The sequence below is a fragment of the Thamnophis elegans genome, chromosome 3 (genome assembly GCF_009769535.1).
Source record: "Thamnophis elegans isolate rThaEle1 chromosome 3, rThaEle1.pri, whole genome shotgun sequence".
Lineage (NCBI taxonomy): Eukaryota > Metazoa > Chordata > Lepidosauria > Squamata > Colubridae > Thamnophis > Thamnophis elegans.
Window position 1 is genome coordinate 144320370 of NC_045543.1, and position 19234 is coordinate 144339603.

Consider the following 19234-nt stretch of genomic DNA (forward strand, 5'->3'; position numbering starts at 1 on the left):
AGGGAGAAAAGAAAGAAAGAAAGGAGGGAGGGAGAAAGGAAAGAAAGAGAAAGAAAGGATGGAAGGAGGGAGGGAGAAAAAAGAAAGGAAAGAAAGGAGGGACAAAAGAAAGAAAGAAAAAATAATGAAAGAAAGATGATAGAAAAGAAAGAAAGAAAGAAAAGAAGGAAGGAAGGAGATAAAATCCAGAATGACTGTCAATTCTGCTCTTTCATGGCCATGTTTTTTTCACCAATTATATATCCTTGACAACTGCATTAAACATCAACTGAAAACACAAAGGAAAAAAAGAAACCAGAATGCTCCTCCGATAAAGTTATTATCTCTTTTATATACGCATACCTAGATGTCACTATTTCAACTCAATATACATAAGTGCCTAAGGGAAACTCCCAAATAATAATAATAAAAAATAGAGACAAGAACATTATTCTTGGAAAGATTCCTTCCGTGTGTCCTCTTGTGAGGAATTCTCTGACTTTGGAAACTATATGCCTAAAAGTGGGGTAAATAGGGTTTGTTCAACATTCCGAATCCGATTATCTCACTAAGCTACTTACTAAGACCCTAGAAAGTACGCAGAGAAGAACAAGAAAGATGATCAGCGGCAGAGGTGGGTTTCTACCAGTTCGCATCTATTCGGTAGAACCAGTTTGTCAAATCTACTGAACCGGTTAGAAGAGGTTCCACCAGTGGACCCGGAAAGCAGGCCACACCTACAGAAGAGGATCCAAAAATTTTTGAAACCCACCCCTGGTCCTTGGATATGATTATTCTACACTATCATGCTTATATTTATAAAACTCAGTGCCTCTGTGAAAGGTAAGGATGACTACTGCGTTTGTGGTGCAATCAGAACATTGCGTGTGTTGAAGTTGTTTTAATGCAAACCAAAGATGCCTTTTAAAAAAACAAATTTACATCCTATTCTTATGCATGCCAGGGCTGTGTGTGAGGTAATTTAAGGTGGTTCTGACAAGTGTCATCGGCATCTTCATATCCGGTCACATGGGCGGCAAGCCACTCCCATCCGGTCACATGGGCGGCAAGCCACTCCCACAAAGGAGGCCACACCCACAGAGTAGGTTCGAACAATTTTTGAAACCCACCACTGATCAGGGGCCTGGAGGCTAAACCATATAATGAACAACTGAGGGAACTAGTTATGTCCAAGCTAACAAAGAGAAGGATTGGGGGGACATGATAACATGGCTAGTCTAGAGAAAAAGAGAGAGATGGGGGGACACGATAGCAGTGTTCCAATATTTGAGGGGCTGCCACAAAGAAGAAGGGGTCAACCATCCAAAGCACCAGAGGGCAGGACAAGAAGCAATGGGTGGAAACTAATCAAGGAGAGAAGCAATCTGGAATTAAGGACAAATTTCCCTTTCAATTAGATCAATTAATCAATGAAATGCCTTATCTACAGAAGTTATGAGTGCTTCATCATTGGAGGATTTTAAGAAGAAATTGGTCTGTAATGGAATAGGGTCTCCTGCTTGAGCAGGAGTTTGGACTAGAAGATCTGCAAGATCCCTTCCAGCTCTCTAATCTAATCTAATCTAATCTAATCTAATCTAATCTAATCTAATCTAATCTAATCTAATCTAATCTAATCTAATCTAACATATTCTCCAAAACACCTGAGGACAGAAGAAGAAGAAATGGGTGGAAACTCCTCAGAGGGAAATCCAACCTGGAAATAAGGAGGAATTTCCTAGCAGTGAGGACGATTAATTAGAGCAACAGCTTGCTTCCCGGAGTTGTGCGTGTTCCACAGTGGTGGGTTCTGGATCCCGTTGCAATCGGTCCGGTGCAGTGCGCGCATGCATACTTACCGCCTGTGATGCTGCAGCTCTTCGGCGGAGCATTGCGCAGGCGCTGTATGCTCCGTGCGCGTAAGACCCGAAGAGCTCAAATACCGGTAAGGAGCGTGGGCGGGCGGGTACCGTACTGGTAAAGCGGGAACAGTACGCGGTACTCCCAACAGACACCGGTACGCCCGTATTGGTCGTAACCCACCACTGGTGTTCCATCACTGAAAGTTTTCAAGAAGAGATTGGACAACTATTTGACCAGGCTGGTGTAAGGTCTTCTGCTCTATATCTTCAAGATCTCTTCCGGTCCTAGGATGCTACAATTCTACGAAGTACAGTGGGACCTCAGGTGCCAACCATAATCCATTCCAGGACTTCGGTCAGCCCCCGATTTGGTCATCGCTAGAAGCAAGACTGTGCATGGACGCACAAAATTTGGCGCGAATGGGGAAATCGCCATAGCACTGTTTGATCGGTACCCTAGGATGTGTTCGCGACCTGAGTGGAACATTTAACGGAGTTTTTGGTCGGCACCCGATTTGGTTGTGGTCTGAGCCTTTCGTGCGCCGAGGTTCCACTGTAGGGAGTGATTGGCCTCCTCAGTTCTTTCATACACGGTTTCTATCCATGAATCTAGCATCCTACTATGCACACAGCACAAACTTTTGAATCTCTCTTCTTCTTCTTTTTTAAAAAGGTTAGATAAAAAAGTGAAGAAGAAAGTTGCCCAGAGTCACCTTGTAGGGGAAACGGGCGACATAAAAATACAATAAATACATAAACAAACAAACAAACAAATAAACAAACTTGAAATTGAGATAGAAAAAGTAAACTTTAAACTTCTGTTAAGATTTGAAGGCACCAATTTTATACTCATAATCTTGTTCGAGTCTGGTACAGCACGGGAAATTATAAATGACGGATTGACAATATTGCTCTTCGTGTCCAATTGAGTCTGTGGTCTTGAAAGTCTACATGATGGGCAACCTTATAGCACCCCATAACAAACATACCTACCATATTTTTCGGGGTATAAGATGCACCAAGGTTTTGAAGAGGCAAATTAAAAAAAAGTTTTTGCACTCTGCAAACCTCGCAAAAACGGCCTGGTTTTTTGTCAAAAAAAAAAGGGCATGGATAGCCTTTAGGAGGCTCGTAGAGTGCTCCTGGGGGCTTCAGGGAGGGCAAAATTGAGCAAAAAACAGTCCCTTTTCCTCTCATTTCTGCCCTTCTCAGTCCCCAGGAGCACTCTGAAAGCCTCCTAAAGGCTACGCACGGCCATTTTGGTGAAGTGGGAGGGTTTTCGGGAGGCAAAAAAATGCTGCATTCAGTGTATAAGACGCACCCAGATTTTCAGCCTCTTTTTTGAGGGAAAAGGGTGCATCTTATACTCCGAAAAATACGGTACATATTATTATTTTTTTGGGGTAGGGTAGTATATAAGAAATTGGTTCCTTACTTTTTTGACGGTCTTGTCCGGTTCAAGAGCGATGTCTGGAATGTTGGCATCAACCATCAGAGAGAACAAATTCAAAATCAAGTTGGAATATCTGTGGAGAAGAAAAAGACCAATTAAGAAATAAGCACAAAGAGTGAAATGCAGAATCTAAAGTTTCTCTGGGTCAAATTCATCCCTTTCTCAAAAATCAGAACGATCCTTTCTCCAGAAAAAAAAAAAAAAAAGAGAGCACCGTTTTTGCGGGCAGAGGGCTATCAAAACAAACTAAAAAACAAAACAAAAGGAGAAAATGTTTCCCCTTTCGCATTTGAGTATGCAAGAAAGGACAGGAAAGGAGAAAGGGAAAGAGGAAAGACGAAGACAAAGAAGATGGGAAGAGAGCAAGGAAGGAAAAAGAAGGAAAGTGGGGAAGAAGAAAGGAGAATGAAGAAAGGAAGAAAAAGAAAAAAGGAAGGAAGGAAGAATAGAAAGGAAGGAAGGGCAGGAAGAGGGAGGGAGGGAAGAACTTATGTTACAATTTTGTTAGATGTATTGTATAGAGAATCATGTGTGATTTTACTTCCAACGGAGTGAGTAAGTAAGTAAGAAAGAAAGGAAAAATAAGGAAAGAGGGGAAGGAAGAAGAAAGGGGAATGAAGAAGGAAAGAAAAAGAAGAAAAGAAAGGAAGAAAGGAAGGTCAGGAAGAGGGAGGAAGGGAGGAATTTATAAATATTACAATTGTGTTAGAAGTGTTGGATAAAGAATCATGTGTGATTTAACTTCCAACCGAGTGAGTAAGTGAGTGAGTGAGTAAGTAAGTAAGTAAGTAAGAAAGGAAAAATAAGGAAAGAGGGGAAGGAAGAAGAAAGGAGAATGAAGAGGGAAAGAAAAAGAAGAAAAGAATGAAGGACGGAAGGGAGGGAGGGAGGGAGGGAGGGAGGGAGGGAGGGCAGGAAGAGAGGAATTTATAAATAATACAACTGTGTTAGAAATATTGTATAGAAAATCATATGTGATTTTACTTCCAACAGAGTGAGTAAGTAAGTAAGTAAGTAAGAAAGGAAAAATAAGGAAAGAGGGGAAGGAAGAAGAAAGGGGAATGAAGAAAGAAAGAAAAAGAAGAAAAGGAAGGAAGGAAGGAAGGAAGGGCAGGAAGAGGGAGGAAGGAAGGAATTTATAAATATTACAATTGTGTTAGAAGTATTGGATAAAGAATCATGTGTGATTTTACTTCCAACCGAGTGAGTGAGTGAGTGAGTGAGTGAGTAAATAAGTAAGTAAGAAAGGAAAAAAATTAGGAAAGAATGGAAGGAAGAAGAAAGGGGAATGAAGAGGGAAAGAAAAACAATAAAAGGAAGGGAGGGAGGGAGATTATAATGAGAATGCGGGAGGGTCACAGGGAAGTCCTGCCTTAGCATTTGGCCACCACAATGCCCCCCCCCCCCCAAGTGATGTCTAGCTGGCCATGCCCACCCCAGTCACTGAGGGGAAGCACAATCCCAATGCGTTCCTCACTGAAATCGAGTTTGACACCCTTCTTCTCGGTTGTTTCTCTCTTTGATTAAGTGTCCATCTATTGTTTCCCATCTTGCCTTTGGGTGCTTTGAAAAATACTTTGACCCCCCCCCCCATCTTTGTAGCAGCCCCTGAGATATTGGAAGACTGCTATCATGTCTCCCCTAGTCCTTCTTTTCATTAAACCAGACATGCCCAGTTCCTGCAAACGTTCTTCATATATTTTATCCTCCAGCTTCCTAATCCTTCTTATTGCTCCTTTTTGTTCTTTGCTGCGTGTGCTAAGCACTTCCTCTCTTTAATTTTTTTCTGTATGCACACTTAAGGATTTTTATGCATCTCCTCAGGTTGTGCTTGAGAAAAATAAGCATTTAGTCTTTCTTCCAGCCTGCAATAATTTATTGGAAGCTTTATCCGTCCCCCTGGTATCCTGGCAGAAGGATTCGTAGCATTTATAGACGACATATGCCATCTTCTGTTCGCATAGGAACATTTCAACCTCATTTCTAAATTTCGGGGTTGGGTTTTTTTTGGGTGGTGGTGGTGGTGGTGCAGCTGCTATTTTATCATTGCCATGGAATACAGGTAATCCTCGACTTACGACCACAATTGTGCCCAAACTTTCTGCTGCTAAGCGAAACATGGGTTAAGCTGAGTTTTGCCCTTGTTTTCTGGCCAGGGTTGTTAAGGGAAATCAGGGAGCTGTTAAGTTAGAAACACGGTTGTTAAGTGAATCTGTCTTCCCCATGGAGTTTGCTTGTCAGAAGGTTGTAAAGGGGGGAGGGTGTCACGTGACCGAGACACTGCGACCGACATAAATATGAACCCATTGCCAAGCATGTGAACATTGATCACATGATCAGGCAGAGGCGGCAACGGTCACAAATGTGAAAAATGGCCATTAGTCCCTTTTTGTCAACAATGTTGTAACTTTGCATGGTCACGAAGTGACCTGTTGTAAGTCGAGGACTACCTGCATGGGTTCACTTAAAATAAAATTGGGGAGGAGAATGTCAAGAGTATGTAAATACGTAAAATATAGGTATTTTAGCAGCAGAAGGTGCTCAATTGTTACTCCAAAGCTGGACTGGTGTATGAAAACTCAGAGTGGGGTGGAATGGAGTCTGGATTCCCAGAAGCGAGGGGCTGCATTCCTCATTGTCAAAGAGGCAAGGAAGCAAGAAAAGTTTGCTAAGATGGGAGAGGGATTAAATCGCTTCCCGCTAACTCTACAGTACATCTGTAATTATGCCAATGAATGGTGCAGTGGCCTAGAGGTAGAGCTCTGGCCTCACAATCAGAAGGCTGTGAGTTCAATCCTAGGTAGAGGAAGATGTTTCTCTCTCTGGGCATGATGAGAATATATCTGCTGAATATAATTCTGCATTGGCAACAGGAGTGGCATCTGGCCAGTAAAACACAAAGCTCCATTCAGTTGCCCAGACTCCACCCAGCAAGGGATTACGGGGCCGTTAAAAACATATAGTGATCTGTACTTATGCAAATACAGGGAGCAACAGTTCATTTAGTGACCAAAGTTACAATGGCACCAATTCTCAGTGCTGCAGCCTCCCCATGGTCATATCATCAAAATTCAGACTCTTGACTCGTATTTATGACGGTTGCAGTGTCACGTGATCACTTTTTGCGACCTTATGGCAAGCAAAGGAGAGGCCAGATTCACGTTGCTAACTTAGCAGCCACAGTGATTCACTTAACAACCCTAGCAAGAAAGGTCATAAAACGGGGCAAAACTCCCCTGTCGACTGTCTTGTTTTAGCAATAGAAATTTGGGGCTCAGTTATGGACCCAGGGACTTCATAAATTATGAGCCGGTTGCCAAGCCCCTGAGCTTTGATCATGTGACCATTAGGGATGCTACAACTGTCATTAAGCATGACACACAATAATAAGTCATCTTCTTTTTTTTTAGTGCAGTTGTAACTTTGGTCACTAAATGAACATTTGTAACTTTGAGAAATACTATACATGTTTCATAACCATCCAATCCACTGGGGACTTCGGGTCAAGAACAGGTAGTCCTCGACTTATGACAGTCCATTTAGTGACGGTTCAAAGTTACAACAGCACTGGGGAAAAAAAGACTTTTCCACAGTTCCAATCTCTTGATCCCGTGATCAAAATTCTGACTCTTGGCACCGGTTCATATTTATTTATTTATTTATTTATTTATTTATTTATTTATTTATTTATTTATTTATTTATTTATTTATTTATTTATTTATTTATTTATTTATTTATTTATTATTTATTTATTTATTTATTATTTATTTATTATTTATTATTATTTATTTATTTATTTATTTAATATATATATATAATTTATTATTTATTATTTATTTATTTATTTATTTATTATTTATTTATTATTATTAATATTATTATTTATTTATTTATTTATTTTCAATTTTTTCTTTTATTTTAAAACATAAAAAAACAACATAAAAAAATTATCATCCATTACATACAGCATGTCGTTTGGGTACCAGTATTTTTGCATCCATATCCTCAATTACATTTACAATCACAGATTTTCCATCTAATATAACTAAATACCTCACTTTCGTTGTACAGCGTATATTCAATTGCGATGAATATTTTTCCCCCAATAAACCTAATTCCCTTACATTCCTTTTATTAAAGAGTTTTAATAGATTTTACAAATGTTTCCCCTCCCCCTTCCCTCCCCCTGCCCCAACCCTACCCCCCCTCCAACCCTCCCTCGCCCCGAACTTCCCAGAGCAAAATACAGGATATAAACATTTAACAATCCTACACATATACCTCCCAGCGTCCGATAAGATCTCACAGGATGGGCCTTCTCCGGGTGCCGTCGGCTATACCATGTCGTCTGGCGGCTCCTCGGGGGAGAGCCTTCTCTGTAGCTGCCCCAGCCCTATGGAACGATCTACCCCCTGAGATCCGGACTCTCCCTACTCTCGCGGCCTTCCAAAAGTCTATTAATACCTGGCTTTTCCAGCAGGCCTGGGGCTGCTGACCTCTTGAATGAGGTCCAGCCCCACTAAGGTTGAGTGCATGTTGTGTCTTTTTAACTTGCCTTGTCTTTCTATTTTTATAGTTTTTAGTATTCTTTTAAATTGCTTTTATGTAAGCCGCCCGGAGTCCTTCGGGATTGGGCGGCATATAAATTTATTAAATATTAACATTAACATTAACTAACATAAGCTAACATTAGCATCCTACCTTCTCTTGTACTTTAACTCCCCTTTTATTAAGCTAACTTTAGGTAAATTGTAACGTTCCTTGTTCATTCATTCATAAGCTAATTGAAATTTCTTAGTCCTATATTTATTTTGAATATAGTCAATCAATTTTCTCCATTCCATCTTGTATTTCTCATCTGAATGGTCCTTGCGGTATGCTGATATTTTGGCTATCTCTGCTAAGTTTATTGCTTTTAACGTCCATTCTTGAATAGTAGGCAATTCTTCCTTTTTCCAGTACTGCGCCACCAACAGTCTTGCTGCCGTTGTTAAATTCAGAATCAAATTAGTCTCTATCACTGTACAGTCTGTAATTATACCTAACAAGAACAACTGAGGAGTGAACTTTATCCTCTTTTTAAGAATATTTTGAATAATCCACCATATTTTGCACCGGCTCATATTTATGATGGTGACCCAGTGTCCCCTGGGTCACGCAATCCCCTTTGGTGACCTCCTGATGGGCAAACTCAAGGTGGGGGGAGCCAGATTCATTTAACAACCCGTGTCACTAACTGAACAATGCCTCCAGAAGTTGTGAATGCCCCAACACTGGAACTCTTTAAGAAGATGTTGGATAACCTTTTGTCTGAAACAGTATAGGGTTTCCTGCCTAGGCAGGGGGTTGGACTAGAAGACCTCCAAGGTCCCTTCCAGCTCTGCAATTTTATTGTGTTGTATAACAACTTGGACAAAAAGTGACAGAAGACAGAGTCAAGCTATTCTAGAAAACACCCGAGGCCAGGACAAGAAGCAATGGGTGGAAACTGATCAAGGAGAGAAGCAACTTAGAACTGAGGAGGAATTTCCTGGGAGAACAATTAACCACTGGAACAGCCTGCCACAAGAAGTTGTGAATGCCCCAACACTGGAAGTTTTTGGAAGAGATAGGATAACCATTTGTCTCAAATATTGTATCGCAGTGAAGGCTAACCTTTTTGTCATTGGGTGCCAAATGCGGGGAGAGCAATGAGGGGCGGTTGTGTGCGTGCATGCCCACACCCATAATTCTATGCACCCCCCCGACTTCCCCTGCCCTCCCTCCCCGCTTTTGGCGCGCGATGGCAAAAAAGTTAGCCACCACTGCCATACACCATTCCAGAAGCTTTCGAGAAGCCTGGGGAGGTGGAAACGGCCTCCCACACCCCACCCCAGAGACCGTAAACTGTTTTACCACTTGGAGTTTGCGCATTGGGCCATTTCCCGCCCTCCGGAGGCTTCAGGGAAGCCTCCTGAAGCCTCCAGAGGGTGAAAAACGGCCGAAAATCAAGGCCGAAATCAGCTGGCTAGCACGCGCATGTGTGTTGGGAGCTGACAGGGCAACGCCTCACGTGCCCTTAGAAATGGCTCCGCGTGCCACATAGGTTTGCCATCACGGGGGTGTAGGTTTCCTGCCTAAGCAGGGGATTGGACTAGAAGACCTCCGAGGTCCCTTCCCACTCTGTTATTCCGTATACTTTTCTGTATTCTGTACTTAACAACGGTGGCAAGAAAGTTCGTAAAACGGGTGTCAAAACTCACTTAACAACAGAAATTTTGGACTCCATTTGCGGTCGTAAATCGAGGACATATCGGCATTTGCTTCTCTTGTTTCTTTCCTCCCACCAACCCCAAGCCAGCTTCCCTCCCCCTGGTTCAAGTGAATTCAGTGAGCGTGCCTTCGAAGCATATTTCCTTCCCTTTATTTTCGTTAATATTCCCCACTTTTGTGCATTTTATTCCCCATACATCATAAAGCTCCCATAAAGATGTCTTAGCCATTTCCATTCCCTCTCAGTTCAGGCAAGCAGAAGAGAAAGACGGGCTCGCCAGCGTGTCTTACGTTAGCAATCATATTTCAAAGGCAATCAGGCTGCAAATGTTAAGATCCCAAATGCTTTTTAACCTGTTCCTCTTACTGTCTATTGGAATTTGTCTCCGACTCTCGGATACATGGAGCAAATCGTCCTGATCTAGGCTTCCGGATAAAGCGTCAATCACAATCTTAGTCCCGAAAAACCCTCTTTTATTTATACGGCTGTGAATTGTGGTCATTCACAGCCCGCAAGGCTTCACAAACAGCCTGTGAAGATTCCGACAGATGTCTGCTCGAGTTGCCGCAGTCTTTCAGGGGAAGGTTGATAAACACCCACCTTATCTCCCTTAAAAGGCTGCCAGAGATGTGATTGCCAAGTGCAGAGCAAGGCCGAACTTAGCAGAGAGTCAAACAGAACTTTTCGAAGCTTGCACTGATCAGATGAACTAATTGCTTCCTGCAAACTCACATCCTGTTCGCTCCTTTTTTATGTCTTGTGGGAGAGGCCAATCAACTCCAAGCCTTACTCCCAAGTCGCCCCTGTTTTCTTAATTGTTTTTGCCTTCTGGTAGCTCTGCGCATACGGACAAACAGGCTCCCACTGTTCTTCTGCCTCGCTGATGTCAGACTCCGGAGGCAGCAAATAATTACCAGATGGCCCTGGCCCCCTCTCTGCCTCCAACGCAGAGCCCTCGCCCGAGCCTTCCCCAGACTCCAGGACTGGCCCATCTTCCTCCCCAACCTCCTCACTGTGCGAATCTGCTGCCAGGGAGCAAGGACCATCTGACAGTTACCAGCTGCCTTCAGAGTCAGACATCAGTGGGGCAGAAGAACAGCTAGAGCCTGTTCTTGATGTACACATGCGCCTCTTCCCAGTGTGTGCATGCATAGAGCTGCCAGACGAAGGGAACGGCTAAAGAACACGGGTCGACTTGGAAGTAAGGCCACAGGTGGACGGTGAATGGCCCCTCCCATAGAGAATAAAAGAGGAGTGAAAGGGGAGTGGAGTTTGCAGGAGACAATTAGTTCCTTCCTGCATTCTTATCCAGTATTGCGGCGTCTGAAAGATATCGGCCTCGCCACTCTCCAAGGCTGATCAAGGTCATTAATTGTGAACTATCTTGAAAGACTGCGGGACAGGAAAGACTTTGCTGGAGAGGAAGTCACTGTAAATTAAATAAAAGGGGTTTATCGGGGCGAGGACTCGGCTTCGTGCTGCTGGGGAAGCCTAGGTCAGAAGAATGGTGAGCTGCCTCAAGGAAAGCGATCGCACCGGGGACAACGGAAGTGATACAAAGAGACATTGAAAGCCTCCTTCAAGTCCCTGGATATCGACACCACCTCCTGGGAAACCCTGGCACAAGATTCGATCGACATGGCGCACGCTGATCCAACAAGACATCTGCCAGACATCTGAGGACAAAAGGAGAACCACAGCACAAGAGAAGCGAGCACTCTGCAAAGCCAGAGCTGCAAATGCTGCAACAATGGTGCCCACACATGTCTGCCCGACAGGAGGCAGAACATTTCGTGCCCGTATAGGCCTTACCGGTTCCACCACAAAACCGCGGTAGACTAAAGCGCGCTCGACGAAAGCGTGTACCTGACGTCATCACAGCGCGACGAAAACATCACGCTGTGAGCGGTAAAGTTAAAATTAACACGAAAACCTTACCCTAACCCTCCCAAACCTAACCCTAAACCTAACCCTAAGCCTAACCCTTAACCTAACCCTAAACCTAACCCTAAACCTAACCCTTAACCTAACACTAAACCTAACACTAACCCTTAACCTAACCCTAAACCTAACCCTTAACCTAACACTAAACCTAACCCTAAACCTAACCCTTAACCTAACACTAAACCTAACACTAACCCTTAACCTAACACTAAACCTAACGCTAACCCTTAACCTAACCCTAAACCTAACCCTAATGCTTAACGTAACCCTAAACCTAACCCTTAACCTAACCCTAACCCTAACCCTAACCCTAAACCTAACCCTTACCTTTATGTGAATCGGCTTGCTTTAATTTAATTTTAATTTTAATTTAATTTATTTTTAATTTTTTTCGTCGCTCTGCTGATGACGTCACGTACGCGCTGTCATCGGGCGTGCTTTAGTCTACCCCGGTTTTGTCGTGCCACAGGCCTTACCAGCCACCTGAGGACACATCGTGGACAGCCCACAACCCATTAGATGTCAAGTCCTCATTGAACACGATGGACGGACATCATCTCTGAATGGAGCCCAGGTTTTCCAGTCCAGGCAATTGATTAAACTTCTGTCATTGCTGAAGGCAGTGAGAAAACTGGCAAGGAAATATCTCTGAAAGAATGACCCAATGGGTTACAGGTTATCTAGCCACAAAACCTCAAACTGCCCAAAGAGCTGCTGATTCTCTTCTACAGAGGAATGATTGAGTCCGTCATCTGCACCTCCATAACTGTCTGGTTTGGCTCTGCAACCCAACAAGACAGACACAGACTTCAGAGCCGAGGTGGCGCAGTGGTTAAATGCAGCACTGCAGGCTACTTCAGCTGACTGCAGTTCTGCAGTTCGGCTGTTCAAATCTCACCGGCTCAGGGTTGACTCAGCCTTCCATCCTTCCGAGGTGGGTAAAATGAGGACCCGGATTGTTGTTGGGGGCAATATGCTGACTCTGTAAACCTCTTAGAGAGGGCTGAAAGCCCTATGAAGCGGTATATAAGTCTAACTGCTATTGCTATTGCTATTCAACGGATAATTAGAACTGCAGGAAAAAACAATTACTACCAACCTGCCTTCCATGGAGGACCTGTGTACTGCACAAGTCAAAAAGAGGGCTGTGAAAATATCTACAGACCCCTCGCATCCTGGACCTAAATTGTTTCAACTCCTACCCTCAAAACGACGCTATAGGGCACTGCATGTAAGAACACGGGGACAATTTTTCCCTGAATGCCATCACTCTGCTAAACAACTACCGTATTCTTCGGGTATAAGTCACATCTTTTTCCCTCAAGTGGTAGAGACTAACTTGATTCTGCACCTAATAACGGCAGCAAGACTGTTGGTGGCGCAATACTGGAAGAAGGAAGACTTGCCTACAACTCAAGAATGGACATGGAAAGTCACAAATTTAGCCGAGATGGCTAAAATATCGGCATATCTTAAAGATCACTCAAATGAGAGATATAAACGAGACTGGAAAAAATGGATTGACTATATACAAAACAAATACGGGACCAAGAAATTCCAGTTAGCCTATGCTTAAGATCAGGAATGATTTAAATTGTTTAAAGTTAGCTTAGCAAGAAGAAGCTAAGATCAAGGTAGAGATGTTACTCATTTCTTTATTTCTTTTTTCTCAATAGATTTTAGACTGTGTTTGTTAAAAATCCATACCGTGTACGGGTTCTGGGAAGTCGGGGGGGGGGGAAGGAGGAGGGGGGTCGGGGGGGTGGGGGGACGGAGGGATATATATTAGGTTAGACACGATGTGTTAGATCTCAATGCAATGTGACTTCACATGTATACTATTTTTCTCTAATTTTTCTCTTTAAAAATAGGATAAGCCAAATACATTAACATATAGTGGAAATACACCGAGGGGAGGAGGCGTAGGAAAGAGGAAAGATGGGTAGAGAGGGATGGGAGAGAGGGTGGGGGGGGGGGAAGGCGAAAGGGAAGGGGGGGAGCGAATCTGGAGAGAGGAGTGGTAGAGGGGGAGGGGAAGTAGGGTAGAGGGGAATGATGGAGGGAAGATAGAAAGTTGGAGGGTGGTGGAAGAAAGAGGTGCATGGAGAACGGAAGAGGTATATTGGGCTTTTATTTTCTGGGGCATTGTCGACAAGAGGAATTGATGCAATTACTGTTTAATACTGAATGGGGTATACATGTGAGTGTATGAAAATGAAAATAAAATATACTAAAAAAAAAAAAGAGGGTGAAAATCTGGGTGTGTCTTATACACCGAATACAGCATTTTTTTGCCTGCCAAAACACCACTCCCTTTGCAAAATGGACTTGCAGAGGGTTTGGGAGGCTTGCAAAGTGCTCCTGGGGAGGGGAGGGGAAAAAGAGCTAAAATGGGCCGTCCCCCTCCCCAGCCCCCAGGATCACTCTGCAAGCTCTAGGTGCCTTTTGTGTGAAAAACAAGGCTTGCAGAGGGTTTGGGAGGCCTGCCGAGTGCAAAACCTTATTTTTTTTTTAAATTTAACTCTTCAAAATCATGGTGCGTGTTATACTCTGGTGCGTCTTATAGTCTGAAAAATATGGTAATTCTCACAACTCACAATTCTTGGTCAATAATTTACCAAGAATGTATTGCTATTATTCTTCTCTTCCTTCCTAGCGTCTATCTCTCCCCTCTTATGACTATAACCATGTTGCTTGCATCTTTCAACTTATATTGTTTTTATTTGTTTCCTAGTACGATTTGATAGCTTATTAGTAACCTTGGCTATCACTTTTTAATCTTGATGAATGTGTTTTTATTCTCCTTATGTACACAGAGAGCATAGGCACCAAAGACAAATTCCTTGGGTGCCCAATCACACTTGGCCAATAAAGAATTCCAGTCATTAAATTCTAACCTGCGCAGATGAAGGAACGCCGTGTAGCATTGCTTGCGGAACTCCTGGTACTGTTCGCTCTGCGTCCCTCCCATCCCTTCCACCATTTCCTTATTCAGCTTCATGGGTGGAGGAAGAGGCTTTGGGTCACGTCCCAGAATGTAGCCAAAATCGATGTGGAAAAGTTTGCCTGCATTGGGAATGTCAGAAAAAAAGATTAGAGTTATGACGGGTAGGGAATTTACGAGGTTCTGCTCTCTCTTTAGTACTTAGGATAACAGAATAACAGAGTTGGAAGGGACCTTGGAGGTCTTCTAGTCCAGCCCCCTGCTCAAGCAGGAGATCCTATACCATTTCAGTCGGTCGCTTCTGCCTCAAGTGACGAAGCACTCACAACATCATCACTGCCAAACCATTCACTAAGGCTGGATTACTATTACTGTTAGTCTCCTCATCGTTCCTGTCCCCCATCTCCTCCCACTTATGACTGCAGGACTGTAATTGTGTTGCTTGTATCCTTATGATTTAAATTGATATTGATTGTTTCCTGATTGCTTATTTGTACCCTCTGACTATCATTAAGTGTTGTATCTTATGATTCATGACAAATGTATCTTTTCATGTCTTTTTATCTATCCTAGCCTAGCCCATCCCATTCCACTCCATATTTCCTATTCTAGTCTATTCTATTCCATTCTACTCCATTCAATATATTCTATTCTATTCTATTCTATTCCATTCCATCTATTTTCTCTAAATCTATCCTATCCTATCCCATCCCATTCCACTCCATATTTTTATTCTATTCTATTCTAATTCCATTCCACTCCACTCCATATTTTCCATTCTATTCTATTCTATTCTATTCTATTCTATTCCATTCCATTCCATTTAATTCCATTCCATTCCATTCCATATTTTCTATTCTATTCTATTTAATTTCATTCCATTCAATATTTTCTATTCTATTCTATTCTATTCTATTCTATTCTATTCTATTCTATTCTATTCTATTCTATTCTATTCCATTCCATCTATTTTCTCTAAATCTATCCTATCCTATCCCATCCCATTCCACTCCATATTTTTATTCTATTCTATTCTAATTCCATTCCACTCCACTCCATATTTTCTATTCTATTCTATTCTATTCTACTCTATTCCATTCCATATTTTCTATTCTATTCTATTTAATTTCATTCCATTCAATATTTTCTATTCTATTCTATTCTATTTAATTCCATTCCATATTTTCTATTCTATTCTATTAACTTTCATTCCATATTTTCTATTCTATTCTATTCTATTCTATTTAATTCCATTCCATTCCATATTTTCTATTCCATTCCATTTAATTCCATTCCATTTAATTCCATTCCATATTTTCTATTCTATTCTAATTCTAATTCATTTCATTCCATATTTTCTATTCCATTCTATTCTATTGTAATTCTAATTCTAATTCATTCCATTCCATATTTTCTATTCCATTCCATTCCATTCCATTCTTCGCTTGCGAATACTATTGTCAGTCAGAGGAAACAATGAATGCCAGACTTGATGAATGCACCGTCTGGTGTGTTATCTGATGTAATTTCACATGCTGATGCAACAGCAGGATGAGAAGGAGCATTCCTGCTCTCTCCTTTTCTTTGGGAAGCAGAAAGAGAACACCGCAGAAGGCACGGTGTGGCCATGATAACTTTGGCAGAATTGCCTGTAGATTCTCAGTGGGGGAACCGGGCTTGTTTGCAAAAGCTGAGCAATTGCAACATCAGGGTGGGTCTCCTATCAACACACACCCCCCCCCAAGAAGAACATGCAAGGCCATCTAAACCTCCTACAGAGGGGTGTCAAACTGGATATCTTCGAGGGCTGAATCAGCATTGTAGTTCTTCTCCGTAAGCCGGCCGTGGGGAGAGGGGGAGGCAGCGGGGAGCAGGGTTGGGGAGACAGGACAAACACCTCCTGTAGCACTTTAGTGCCCAAAGCGGAGCACGGTGGGGACGCACGCAGCCCCCCACCCCCGCCTCCAACAACTTGTTTCTGCTCTCCATGGTCTCCTGCAGCACTCTGCCAGCCAAAAACAGGCTTCCGGAGGCTCCCATGTGGCCCGTTTCTCGCCATGGAGGCCAACAAAGGGTTGTATGTGGTGCCCGTTTTTGGCTTCTGTTTTTGGCCCACGTTTTCCACCCATGTTTTCGGCTCCTTTTCGCTAGCAGAGGCACCTTTGATATTCACAGCCGGTCCTACGGGCCAGATTTAACAACAAGCTTTGAGTTTGACACCCCTTGCACATTTCATGTAACGTTAGTTCTCCAATCGCATCTACAAACCTGTAGAAACAGAATAACAGGGTTGGAAGGGACCGCGGAGGTCATCTAGTCCAACCCGCGGCTCAAACAGGACATCTTATAAAATCCTGGACAAATGGCTGTCCAGTCTCTTCTTAAAGGCCTCCAGTGATGGATTAAGAAGGGAGGCTCTGTTTAATGTTTTTTTTTTCTTTTTCTCTTCATCTGTGACAGTTGTTTCTTTGCTGATCTGGCTTTGGAAATGTATCGGTGCCCAAGATCTACCCTACCAGTTACTTATGCAAATGTGTCCCTAAGATTAATTAATGGCTCTTGATTCCCGAGCTGGATGAGAAGTATAATTACAGTCTCAGGACTTACTCTGTTGTTTTCCTTCCTCTCCCCCCCGCATATAAACAAGCATGGATCTCTAAACTCATCACGAGGAAAGGCTCAACATAAATTAGCAGTGAGAAGAATCTCCCTTAAATGTTCGCAATTAAATAACTGGTGTGATTTTACAGCATAGATCAAAGCCTGCTGGTTTGAAACGGTTTTGTTTTTGTTTTATGCGTTGTGTTTTATATGAGTAATATCCTTTACAGGGTTTTTGGTTTTTTTTGAGCGATAGGGGAAGTAACCCAAAGGCAGTTCCATATGGTGCTACAGAGTTGATTCTTGTGGGGGTCTGATCTTTAAATCAAACCCTGTGCAATTAATGCTGGGAATTTCTGTTAGATGAATGAATGCAGGATGAAATATGTTCATAGAGGGACCGTCGTACAGAGCCATTTCTCCGGGCACACAAACTCTTCTGGGTTCCGGTGCGCCAGCCAGCTGATTTTCATGTGCACCAGAAAAATCATCTTCTCGATGCGCATGTGCACCCAGAGGCTATTCTTCCAGTTTCCGGTGAGTGCATGCACACCAGCCAGCTGCTCTTCCTGTACGCATGCGTGGTTTTCCAGAAACAGGAAAACCAGGTAGCCAGCATGTATGCATGTGCCAGAAACCGGAAGAGTGATGCACCAAGCAGCTGCTCTTCCAGTTTTCTGGCACATGCTCATACTCCTGTTTTTGGCACTCGGTGTCGAAAAGGTTCGCCAATCCTGGTATAGGAAGTTGGATTCCACAGAGCAGAAATGATCTGATGGCCTTTTAAGAAAATTCTCAACAGGAGACACAAGGATGAATTCAATAACTCATATGGTTTAGGTTTGTCTTGATTGATTGATTTGATTGATTTTATTATATTTATATGCCGCTCTTTTCCCCCGAAGGGGACTCAGGGCGGCTCACAATTCAAATCAGAGAAGGGGGGTATAGACAGAAAATAAAAAGATGAAACATAACAATACATAATTTAAAAAACACACAGCAGTCATACCATTCGAGACGGGGGCAACAGCTCTTTAGCCCCAGGCCTGTCGGAACAGCCAGGTTTTAAGGGCTTTGCGGAAGGCCTGGAGGGTGGTGAGGGTTCGAATCTCCACGGGGAGTTCGTTCCAGAGGGTCGGAGCAGCCACAGAGAAGGCCCTCCTCCGGGTAGTCGCCAGCCGGCACTGGCCGGCGGATGGAATTCGGAGGAGGCCTAATCTGTAGGATCTAATCGGTCTAGTGGAGGTGATTGGCAGCAGGCGGTCTCTTGCTATTTCTGTACAAGGAATCCTCAAATGAGGACGACAATTGAGTCTAAAATTTCTGTTGCTGTTCTGACCTGGCCAGAAACAAGAAACAGACTCCCTGCGAAGAAAGAAAAATACCCTCTTTATTTACACCTTGGGAATTAACTGCATTCGCCAACAGAAAGTCCAGGCAAGAGTCCTGGAAGGGGTTAACGGAAGCAATAAGCCTTATCAGTTTGTTACGATAATTGCCAGGCCGTGAGTTCCCAGCCGAAAGGTTGCAAATTAAGATCTGGCAAGCAGTCTTTGAAACCCCATGAGCAAAATCTTCAGAAATACGAACTGTTGTCTCCTATGACAGCCACTCCCCTTTCCTCCTATTTATTCCCCAGCCAGGAAGGAGCCGGTCAGCATCCATGTTTCTTTTGCTTCCCAAGCCGGCTCATTGTCCTCCGTTGTCCACCTCTCCCATCTGTTCTGCGCATATGGGCATCTGGCACAGGCCCCAGCTGTTCTTCCTCCTCACTCATCACAGCCTCCAAAGGCAGCTGCCCCTCCGGTGGCTGGGAAATGCCGGATGGCCCTGGCTCTATCTCTGTGTCCGATGATGAACATCGATCAGAGCCTTCCCCAGACTCCAGAACTGGCCCAAGTTCCTCCCCAACCTCCTCATGGTCCAAGTCTACCGCCAAATCTGCTGGCAGTTGGCGGGCCACAACACTAAGTGAGTTAAAGTCAGTTTTGCCTCTGTTTATGACCTTTTCTTGCCACAGTTGTGATGTGAATCTCTACAGCTCTTAAGTTAATAATATGGTTGTTAGGTGAAACATGGTTTTCTTCTGGTGAGTCCAACTTGTTCATGGTGCAGCATCTTAGAATAGAATAACAGAGTTGGAAGGGACCTTGGAGGTCTTCTAGTCCAACCCCCTGCTCAAGCAGGAGATCCT

The 19234-nt window shown here is 43.2% G+C and overlaps 1 protein-coding gene across 3 annotated transcripts in view; it reads right to left on the minus strand.

The window, feature by feature from the left end:
• The window catches only part of LOC116506537 (phosphatidylinositol 3-kinase catalytic subunit type 3), a 90313-nt gene that overhangs the window by 33336 nt on the left and 37743 nt on the right, over positions 1 to 19234 (minus strand). For all 3 annotated transcript variants that reach the window (XR_004255042.1, XR_004255041.1, XM_032214329.1), the window contains exons 13-14: positions 14390 to 14558; positions 3277 to 3367 (exon numbers count right to left, since the gene is read on the minus strand). Coding sequence is in view for 1 of the 3 variants with exons in the window: in XM_032214329.1 (XP_032070220.1) it covers positions 3277 to 3367; positions 14390 to 14558 (260 nt within the window). In the remaining 2 variants the exon portion in view is untranslated. The remainder of the gene's footprint in view (positions 1 to 3276; positions 3368 to 14389; positions 14559 to 19234) is intronic.